This window comes from Callorhinchus milii, unplaced genomic scaffold (assembly GCF_018977255.1).
Source record: "Callorhinchus milii isolate IMCB2004 unplaced genomic scaffold, IMCB_Cmil_1.0 Scaffold2, whole genome shotgun sequence".
NCBI classification, from domain to species: Eukaryota; Metazoa; Chordata; class Chondrichthyes; order Chimaeriformes; family Callorhinchidae; genus Callorhinchus; species Callorhinchus milii.
Genome location: NW_024704743.1, coordinates 4,804,523 through 4,815,788, shown reverse-complemented (window position 1 = coordinate 4,815,788; position 11,266 = coordinate 4,804,523). Strand labels below are relative to the sequence as shown.

The 11,266-nt window shown below is 49.9% G+C and overlaps 1 protein-coding gene across 2 annotated transcripts in view; it reads right to left on the bottom strand.

Moving 5' to 3' along the window:
- Positions 1-488: 488 nt before the first annotated feature.
- LOC103183612 (disco-interacting protein 2 homolog C) overlaps positions 489-11,266 on the bottom strand; it is a 341,341-nt gene continuing 330,563 nt past the window's right edge. For both annotated transcript variants that reach the window (XM_042332092.1, XM_042332093.1), the window contains 5 exons: positions 6,432-6,489; positions 5,193-5,267; positions 4,346-4,520; positions 2,652-2,775; positions 489-1,351 (listed from right to left, as the gene is read on the bottom strand). In XM_042332092.1, coding sequence (XP_042188026.1) covers positions 1,099-1,351; positions 2,652-2,775; positions 4,346-4,520; positions 5,193-5,267; positions 6,432-6,489 — 685 coding nt within the window. In that variant the 3' untranslated portion in view covers positions 489-1,098. The remainder of the gene's footprint in view (positions 1,352-2,651; positions 2,776-4,345; positions 4,521-5,192; positions 5,268-6,431; positions 6,490-11,266) is intronic.

The following is an 11,266-nucleotide window of genomic DNA, read 5'->3' as shown; positions in this document are numbered from 1 at the left end:
CAAAAGGTAATGCAACACATTTGCCTCTTATTATCATCATTATTATTATTATTATTATTATTATTAGCAAACATTTAAAAGAGTAAAACATTCTCGGATGTCTTCTCTTATAGACTTCTAAAGAGAACAAAATAAATTAAAACTGTTTTTGTACATAATTACATGATATGAAGTTACTCAGTATTTTTTTTCTCTCTCCTTTTCGTCGTACAACGGTATCATCACACAAGTGAAAACATAACCAAATATCTCCTTTTCTTTTTTGGGGGGGAGGGGTGGGGTGGGTGGGGGGCAATCTCCCCATTTCCCCCTTTTAGGCCACACCGACAATCTACGCCCACATTGTCAGGGCAGTAGAAACAGCCTCCATCTCTCTGTCTCTTCCAAGATCGCTGAGACCTGCTTTGAGAAGGAGCCCGTAATTCAGACTCATATCCAAGGTGCTGACAGGGAGAACGTAACTTTTGTACCTCCTAATATCAAATACCAGACACATATGAAAACGGGGGCAGGGAGAGGAGAGGAGAGGAGAAGAGAGGAGGGGGAGAGGTTGGGGCAAACTGTCCTGTCAGTTAATTATAGGTAGAAGGTTCCTTCGACTGCAATTTTCGACAGCTTGGTTTTTTTTTTTTTTGGATCCATTTTCAACAAGAATCAACAACTTAAAATACTCGCTTTTGCCACAGGTCGTGAATACATTAAAAAGCACCCCCTTGGAGGGTAGATTAAAAAAAGGGATAGAAGCGACTTCAGCTGATAGAACTTAAAAATACAGAGCGCAGAAAGTACACTTACTTTTTAAAGCAGTTTTTTATCGTCTGACAAGCAAGAAACAAGCCCGACTCAGGGCTCGTGTACTTCTCAATTGTTCCCTTGCCTGTTTTAAGCGTCAGTCAGTGGTAACGAAGGAGCGGTTTCACATCTTCTGTGGCGAGTTGGGAGTGCTTGGTAGTGCAGAAAGTGTCCTTCTGTGGAGCAAGTGTCGTCTTCTTCGTTCGTCCGCACATTTTGTGGTGAACACCAAAAATCTTTTTTTTGTTTTATACAGTATATATATATACATACACACACAGTCAGCGGAAGTCTGTCCTCGAGAGGCTACATGTTGTAAGCCACGTAAATGGGATCGAGTTGGTCTGCCAAAAAGCCATCCCTCAGATGCATCCGCTGTTTCTCTCCGCGGGAGTTGATGGGGATCACTCCCACGTCCACCACCACCACCACTCCCACGATCAGGTAATGTTCCTCCAGGACCACGTTCGTCACCAGAGGAACCAGGTCCAAGGCTTCTTGTTCGGATCCGTCCAATTCCACCACCACCACCAGCAGATTCGTCCAGGTAAACACAGCGCTGGAAGGGAACGCGGCACATATAACCACCCTTACGATCCTCGCGTTCCACACAGCGGCTTTCAATGACGACAATAACGGCTTGGGTTTATATAGCGCCCCACAGGCAGGGTAGCGTCCCGGAGCACTTTAAGCCTGGAGGATCTCCCTTCACGTCTGGAGGACGTCCCAAGGCACTGGGCAGTCAGGAATTTGGACCCGAGCTGGGGGTTGGGTTCAACGGGGAGAAGGCAGGGAAGGCAGGGGTAGGAGAGTGGCCGAAGGCATGGTTGATGAGGAGGGTCTTGAGACGTGCCTTAAAGGAGACAAGGGAGGGAGCGAGGTGAAGGGAATGTGGGATGAAGTTCCAAAGGATGAGGGCAGAGAGGCTGAAGGCCTGACCACTGATGGTGGGGGTAGGCCAGGTGGGGGACGTGAAACAGGAACGAGTCTGCTGAGCAGAGGGAGTGGACAGGTCGATATAGGGTCAGCAGGTCACCGAGGTAGGGAGGAGCAAGGCCATGGAGGGCCTTGAAGGCGATGACGAGGATTTTAAACTCTATCCTCTGGGGGATGGGGAGACAGTGGAGTCGGGCGAGGGTGGGGGTGATGGGGTCACGGAGCCTGTTGCGGGAGGGGGCAAGAGCCACAGAGTTCTGGATGATCTGCAGCTTGTGGAGGGAAGAATAGGGAAGGCCGACAAGCAGGGAGTTGGCGTAGTAGAGCCTAGATGTGTTGAATGCATGAATGAGGATCTCGCGGGCCTGAAGGGAGAGGCAGTGGTGTTGCAGAGCGGGTCATGGCACAGAAGTGGGAGAGAAAGAACAGTTGAGGGTCAAACAAGACCCCAAGTTTCCGGACTGGCTCAGTGAGTTGGAGTGTGCGTCCATGGATGGTGATGTTGTCAGCGCCTGAGGTGAGGAGGCGCTGACGGGAGCCAATCAGGAGGGCCTCGGTCTTGTTGACGTTGAACTGAAGAAAGTTAGCTCTCATCCAGGACTTGATGTCTGACAGACATTTTGTCAGGACAGCAGTGGGTCCTGGAGTCGACCAGTCGAGGGTGGAGAGAGGACGCAGGTGGAAGCAGAGAGATAGAGTTGGGTGTCATCCGGAAGTTGACCCCATTTTTGCTCAGGATGTTAAGGGTGTTTCGTGCTTTTTGGTTTTGGGACATAAGGGGTGGAGGGGGTGGGTGGGGGGGATTTCAAAAGGTTCTCCACTCGCTTGAGTGGTCTGTTTAATTAAGGAATCCATTACCAAATGCCGCAAAATTGCCCCCCACTGAACGTACGACATGGGTGGTTATGGAATGTGCCACCTACCACTCGGTGATGCTCTTGTGGGCACGAATCACGGATGTTTCAATGTCGATAGGGTGATACCTCATCCCCCGCAGTTCCATCGCTTCGTCCAAGGCACCCACAACATACAAGGCATCGTGTCGCTCTGTCAGAACAAAGCACGGCGCGTCAGACACAGCGAAGCATAGCTTCTGGGATAGACAGAGCCAGGGCGCAGAGAGAAGGGGATGCAGAGGAGGGTGGAGAGAGGATGCAGAGAAAGGACGTGAGGAAGGTGGAGATCGGACGCAGAGGAGGGTGGAGAGAGGATGAGGAGAAAGGATGTGAGGAGGGTGGCGAGAGGACGGAGAGGAGGGTAGAGAGAGGACGGAGAGGAGGGTGGAGAGGACGGAGAGGAGGGTGGAGAGAGGACACAGAGAAGGGTGGAGAGAGGATGGAGAGAGGATGGAGAGGAGGTTGGAGAGAGGACGCAGAGGGTGGAGAGAGGATGGAGAGAGGATCGAAACCAATGAGCCAACCAAGGATAATGGGATAATATCTGGGATATTCCGAAGCGCTGAATGCATTTACTGGAATAAACTCAAGAAGGTCGCGCAAACTGTTCTACCCGTGCGTCAGGACTGGGGTTTTACTTCGGCTGCTCCGAGTCGGGATTTAGCAGGAACTCCAGCCGCTGAGGGGGTGAGTCAACATTCACATCAGTAAGTTGGCGTTCGGTCCAAAAAAAGACGCAGCAATGTATTTGCACGGAAGATATCGGGAATCGACTTGGGCAGAGTGATCTGCTGAGTTCTATTGTATTAGATGGGTGTGCGAATTGGTGCATTTGTGCGTGTGTGTGTGTGAACGTGTACCTTTGCTAAGCAGCGACTTATCATGGATTATCTGTCCGCACAGATTCAGGGACGTGATGTCCCTGAGCGGCTCGATGGTTTAAAAAAAAGAGTAAAGTAAACCCAGATCATTACTTTAGGAACGCATCAAGCCAAGAGACAAGTAAAGCAAAAAGGGTTTCGGATTGCCAAGGGGGATTTCAGGACGGACGCTGGGAAGCAATTCGTTACGCAGAAGGCAATCAATGATTGGAACGCGTTGCCAGGAAAGTTGGCAGAGGCCAGGACAACACGAGACTCATTTGAAAAGCAGCTTGATGCCGTGATGGTGGGGGAGTGGGGGGTGGGGGGGGGGGGGGGCGGAATGGTGGGGGAGAATATTCTGGAGGCATGAGATTGGATGGACCAAAGAGTCTTCTTCATCCAGGCCAACCTTGTGAGCGGATGCAGTTTTTGTGTTTTACTGGACAGCCGGGTGTTCGAACAACTCTTGGCCCTGTGTGTAGCAAGATCTCCCCTCTGTGGGCATTGCAGGTCAAGAGCAAAAAAACATTTACGTGGAAGATTCTTGGCCAGAACGCCGACAGAAACTCGCTTCTCTTTTCGAGCAGTGCCATGGGATCTTTATCATCCACCCAAACAGGCAGGACGGGTCCTGGGCTAAACATCTCATCCGATGGACTGAACCTTTGACAATTCAGCACTAGCCCACCACTACTACAACGACAACTTGCATTTGTATAGCGCCCTTCATGCAGGGGTCAGCATGCCAGAGCACTTGAGGGTCAACCTAGACTGGGGGGTGGGAGAGTTTGAACCCATTTGACTGAGTCGTCCAACTATAACACACCCACTTTATACTACCGCAATTCCCGGGCTTACCTCCGTTTGCATCAGTGAGGTCAGTCCGTCTTAGGAAGCCCAGGTAACCAGTCCGAGCCCACACCGTTTGAGTGTCTCCGAAACTTAGGCGAGAGTTGAAATGGTCCGACTGGAGCGACTCGTCTCCGTAAATGGTGAAATACCCGCTCGCGTTGTGCGCACTGTGAACCCAAATCTGCGCGATAAAAAGGCAAAAGATCCGGGTCAGGGACTTGCGGCCACGGAAGCTCCCGCTTTGGAATCCTCACCAGGGAAATCAAAGGGTTTCTGATACCATCTCACCCCCCACCCTCCCCCCCACCTAACCGTACGTTTCCGCCACATGCAACGCAACAGCGGCTCGAGAAATAACACCAAATTGCGTCGTGTTAACTCGCGTTCTAGACGGTGTTAATACTCCGGGCGTTGAGAGGATGCGCTCACGGAGATCACCGATTGAGTTGGCTGCCAACTGAACTCACTCGGGCTCCAGCGACCGAGCATTGGATGCAGAGCGCGACCACCGATGGACAAAGCAGCGAGGAGGAGCTTGCCCGGCAATTCCAGCAGTTACCCCAAAACTCACCCTTTGGTCCCCAGGCCTTGGCTTTTGCCAACCTAACCTCTAATACTCTACGGCATTAGTTGAGCAGGATGCGTCCCTCAAGGGTTGAGAATGCACGCAGGGGAATTTGCACACTTATGTGGAGCGCTCAGTTTGGTTTGGACCCTCTGAATCACGACGATAGGTTTCCACGTGTGTCCGACAAATTCAGAAGGTGACGTTCAAACGTGCTCTGCCTCCGCGTCAGTCGATGAATCCTATATTCATGACGTATGATAATGACATCTCAAATGTCTGCCTCACCTCTCCAAGATGTGAATCGCCCAGCGGTCCTTTAGTTTCTGGGTTAGCGATGATTATTCGCACGCCAGGTAGTATCTGCACAGCGATAACACAAACGCAAGGATTATCAACCACAACAACTTGCATTTATATAGCACCCTTCACGCACAGTAGCACCCCAGGGCGCCTATTGTCATTATAACATCACGGAGGCTACAATATACCCACAAAATACAGTCACCCCGCTTTATGTTGTGTCCTGTGAAGCACTTTGAGACCGCTCAACGACAAGATAAGGCGTGGTATCGATTACGAAGATTATCACTATCTTCCTCAAACACACAGACTTTTTCCTTAATCCCTTGGAAAGGGATCGAATTTATGGTCAAAATAGAAGGTTTTAAAGCAGGCTTCAAATGTAGGGAGGGAGGGCGGGAGCACAAGATGCTGGTGCTCCTGCCTTTAGGAACTGGTCACAGGAACTGCTGGCGTGTTTCACTCCCATCGCAGAGTGAAGCCCACCAGAGCAAACTGGGAACGGAGTCGAGATCGAATTCCAATTCAAGATCCTCGTCCTCACTTTCAAGGCCATCCATGGCCTTGCCCCCTCCTACCTCTCTGACCTGTTGACTCCCTACCAACCTGCCCACTCCCTCCATTCATTGGGCTCTGGCCTGCTCCATGCCTCCCGCCCGACCCACCCTACCATCGGTGGCCGGACTTTCAGCCTCTCTGCCCCCACACTCTGGAACTCCATCCCACGGTCACTTCGCCTCGCTTCCTCCCTCGCCTCCTTAAAGGCCGGTCTCAAGACCCTCCTCTTCGATCGTGCCTTCGGTCACCCTCCCACCTCTCTGCCTTCCCTCACCTCTACCCCACCCCTCCCCCCTGCTCGGGTCCCGACCCCTCACTGTCCAGCGCCTTGGGACGTCCTCCCGACGTGAAAGGCGCTCTATAAATCTAATTTTGTTGTTGTTGTTGAGTGAACTGGGAGCAGAGTGAGGTGGATGTGATCTAGTCAAGATAGGAAGTAAGACGGTTTGATTAAGTACGTTGTCTGTGCTGTAGCTGCCCTGAGGGGTGTTTAAAGGTAATATTGATGAATTGCGTGTCCCTTTCTCCACCCACTTAGGCAATGATTACTTTTCTACGCCCGCCCACCCCATCTCTCTCTCTCCGTATCGACCAGCTGGGGAGTTGGGATCAGGAGGGGTGGTGAGCAGGGAGGGTGGGGGGGGTTAGGGGAGGCCCATCACTCACCTTTCCAGACTCCATTAGCGGCAGGCTGTGAGGAGAACCTCGTTCCACTAAACGAACCCTGCAGACAACAAAAAACACACGAACGTTACATCCTACTGTTCTGTTCTGTACTGCACTACACACTGCCCTGCGCTCTGGGCAGAGGTAGCGTAACAAGCGCCATTTACACGTGGGGAGGACGTGTCAAAGCACTCCACGCGCCTGGCCCGAAATGCAAACGATCTGCTGTGATATATCAATGGCGGGACGATAGACCGAAACAAAACGTTAACCATCACGGGTCTGGTGGAGCTCTATACGCGCCAGCCTGGCTCGGTTGGTAGCGTCTCGCCTCCAAGTCAGAAGGTTGTGGATTAAACACCCACCCCTCTCACCCACCACACACCGACACACACACGCACGCACACACACAGTCTATGCTGATACTCCAACTCAGCGCTGGAGGTATATACTGTTGTCAGAGATGCCATCTTCAAATGAGACGTTAAAACCGCACTCCCCCACCCCACCACCCGCCCTCTGTGTCTGTTCAGGTGGATGTTAAAGATAATAAACAAGAAGAATCCTCGCATTTTTGATACAGCGCCTTATCAAGTCTTCCGAGACGTCTCAAAGCGCTTCACAGAATATACCGTAAAGTGAATTGACTATGTTTGGGGGGCGAAATGTTTTTCATTGGGGCTATTCAAACCAAGAAGGGAGTTTCTCCCAGTGTCCTGGTCAACCGTGGCTCCAGTTATAATTGATCACTGACTTCATTTCATGGCTGTCTGTGGGATATTGCTGCTGAGTCCACCTGAAAATATAGAGTTACTGCACTTTCCAGTAAATCCCGAGATGTCTCGACGACGTATTAAGATGCTATATGAAATGCAAGGATTGCTAGATATGTACCCTCATATTTCTTCCCTTAGATAAAAAATATAGGGGCATAGAGTGCAAGAGTCAGGAGGTTATGATTAACCTACATAAAACACTGGTTAGGCCTCAGTTAGAATACTGCGCCCAGTTTTGGGCACCGTACTATAGGAAGGATGTTAAGGCATTGGAAAGGGTGCAGAGGAGATTTACGAGGATGGTACCAGGAATGAGGGACCTTGATGATGAGGAAAGGCTGGAGAGACTGGGATTATTCTCATTGGAGCAGAGAAGGTTACGAGGAGACCTAATAGAGGTCTTCAAAATCATGAGGGGATTTGGTAGGTTAGAAAGGGAAAAACTGGTGGGTGTGTCGGTGGCTCGAGGTCACAGATTCAAAGTAGTCTCTAAAAGAAGCAGAGGGGAGAAGGAATTTTTTCACGCAGCGAGTTGTTCGAATCTGGAACGCGTTGCCTGAAAGGGCGGTCGAGGCCGATTCGATAACTACTATTAAAAACGTGGTGGACGGGTATTTGAGGAGGACGGGTTTGCAGGGCTATGGGGAAAAGGGCTGAGGAGTGGGATTGACGTTACATTGCTCTTTTCAAAGAGCCGTCACAAACTCGATGGGCCGAATGGCCTCTTTTTGTGCTGTACGATTCTAAGATTCTTATGATTCTATGAAGCTCTGGTACTCGATGAGATGAAGATGTCCTCTCTTATCAAACAACCGGCCGCAGAATCAATAACCATTTCGAGGACGAGTTTTCATCTCCTCTGACAGCCAGAATCTCCGCGAATCATTTGTCTCCGCTGCATTTGAATAAACGCAATGGGGGGAAGGGAGGGCGGAAACGAAGAACTTAAATATCAGACGATTTAATGTTATTTAACGTCAGGAATAATTTGAAAGCCCTTCGCAACGATCAATTATCAAACGCACCCCTTTTGATGACAATCCTTGCACCTGGTATATAGCGCCTTATACCGCGAGGCGTCCTCCTGACATAAAAGGCGCTACCTCAACGCAAGTTATTTGGAAATGTTACTGCACTACCGTGTTGTCGAAACGGCTCAAAGCGCTTCACAGGATTTTACAGCCGGAAATGTAGCGGCCGTGTGTTTCGTAGGCGAACGCGGGAGTCAGTTGGCGCGCAACGATGTCTCGTAAACGGCCGTGAAGTGAACGACCGCATTTCATCTTGCTGTCCAGGAGAGCGGGAGAAAGCCCCCTTCTCTTTTCGAATGGCTTCACGGGATCTTTCCCGTCCACTGAACAGGCAGACGTGGGCCTCGATCTAACGACTGAGACGTTTCAACAACGCGATGAGGGTCTCGAAAAATGTTATAAAATCATTGACCTTCATTAAAACGTATTCGTCGCAAATTATTCCTAATATTCGATAAATTGTTTTGTTATTTTACTTCCGGGTTCCAGCACTTCCCCAGCATCGCAGTGGCACAGCCTTGAGTTAGATTAAGAGCTCAAAGCCCTGACCTGGGGCTTGAACCCACACCTTTCTGACTCAGAGGCCGGAGTGCTACCAATTGAGCCAGGCTGATACATACAAGAACAAAAGCGCACTGTTACTTATAGAGTGGCTTTCATGTGCGACGACTACTTTCTCAAACAGAGTTTGCACTCAATTATCCACCGAGGATTTTCTGGTTTTAATCACCTCGGCTTCTCATTCCTAATTGCCTCGGCTCTCTCAGGAAGCAAAATCAGGTTTGTGACAGCTGTCGTGGCTGAACGAACCTTACAATTTCTGCACACCATATAAATCATAAGCTATGCGGTCGGTTACTGCGGTCGGCAATATTCAGATTTTATTTCCCCGTGCATTTTAAACAGCAGAAATCACCGAGATGGACAAGCCCTGTTTCAGCTACTTTCCATCACAGCCTGTCTGCCTGTCCGTCTGTCTGTCTCTCTGTGTGTGTGCGCTGCTCTATCGATCCTTAAAGTGCAGTCTGTGCCTCAGAACAATCAGGGCCTCACTCGAATATTTCTAGCGAGTGATCACCACACACTTATCTCTGCCTCCGCCTTTTTCGAAAGAGTAAAGGCACTCTGTACTCGTGCTATGAGCTCAAACCTGTTTTTGTCGGATGTTTAATGACTAACTAGTGACTAACCGCCTCCCCTCCTTAGTAAGTGTGATCCAAGCTGACGTGCCTGACTTTGGGACGTTACAATCGCGTCTCAGACAGGCAGGTCTCGAGTACTCCCAGTGGCACAGTTGGTAAAAAAAAAACAGCCAGCCTGTCTCATCGGGAGGTCTTCGAGGGGCCGACCGGTCACTAGGGTCAGGGATTCTATCCACTCGCCTCCTGTTAACCCTCCGAGCCAAATCGCTAATGTAAAAGAAATCAAAGTGAAATGAAAAATGACTTCTAACTTTTTATAAGCCTCAGTTAAATTCAATTGAAAGAGGGAGTGGGCAGAGGAGTGGGGGAAGAAATAGCGAGCCAAGCTTGTACAACAAGGTCAAACAATTCAAAACAAGGAGACACAGACGTCATGTCAGGAGAAGGAAGGTGAACAATCAGTTCAGATTCATTTACGACAACAACAAATTACATTTCTATCGCACTTTTTGCTTGGGGAAGCCAATCAAAGACTCCGGACAGTCAAGCATTTGCACTTGAGCCAAGAGTTGGGATCAGGAGGGGTGGAGGACAGGGAGGTTGGGGGTGAGGGGGTGAGTGAAGGGGCAGTCGACGAGGAAGGTCTTTGGATGTGCCTTGAAGGAGGTTGCCAAGCCAAAGGACTGTGTGATGGAGTTCCAAAGGGTGGGAGCAGAAAGACTGAAGGCCCGACCGTCGATGGTTGGGCGGGGAGGGCGAGGGACCTGGAGCAGGCAGGAGCCTGCTGAGCAGAGGGAGTGGACGGGCCGATATGAAGTTAGCATGTCACAGAGGTAGCGAGGAGCAAGACCGTGGAGGAAAATTACCACAGGGCAAGTAGTGAATACGTGGAAAAGACTCCTCAGTGAAGGCAGCCAAGTCACGAGGGAATTAAAACAGGAATTCGATGAACCTTCATTACTGCCACTTTGCCCCGAAGGTTTGGAACTCTCTACCCCTCAATCCTGTGGAGTCCTGTAGCTCAGTGGTTAGAGCACTCACTTTGCAAGTGAGAGACCTGAGTTCAATTCCAGGCAGAGGGCGAAACCTTGGGCAAGTTTCCTTACTCCACACAGAGCCTAATAATAATCCCTCCAAAAAACAAAACAATAATAAATTGGTCATTTTCAATCTACGACTGTTTGTGGGACATTGCTGTGCGCAATTGGCTGCCGCGTTCGCCCACAAATATACAGTCAATTCACTTTACAGTGTATTCTGTGAAGCGCTTTGGGACGTCCTCCCGACGTGAAAAGCGCTATATCAAATGCAAGGATTATTATTATTATTATTATTATTATAATCCCTCTGCCTGGCCCCCCCTCCTTCCCCTCTTTTGGATCACGACTGATCCCCTCTTCGACCGTGCTTACGCTTACCCCCTCCCGCCCCCCCCAAGCTCGGCTTAAGCCTCCGCCACTGTTAAGCGCTCCGAGACGCTGCACAGCGTGAAGGGAGCTGTATAAATGCCAGTTGTTGTTGAACGGAAGGGTGTGAGAGCATTTCAGGATTCTTTATTTGCTCAACTGTCTCTGACCAACTTTGAAGCCAGCCAGAGATTGGTAAATAACAACAGGGAGTAAGCACAAGGCATTTTTCAAATAAAAGTCTAGTTTTTTTGGAGAATTCTAAGCCAATAAAGGCGAGAGGAATTTTATATAATAATCCTAGCATTTGAGGTGGCACCTTTATCACTGTGTCGAGACATCTCAAAGCCCTTCACAGGACCCACTGCACAGTTTTGTGGATAAACATGGCAGACATTTTGCATACAGCCATGGAGTGAATAATCAATATTATCAGGCAGGAATTTCAGTGAGCGAACGTCGCACCGGAGTGCCGGCTTA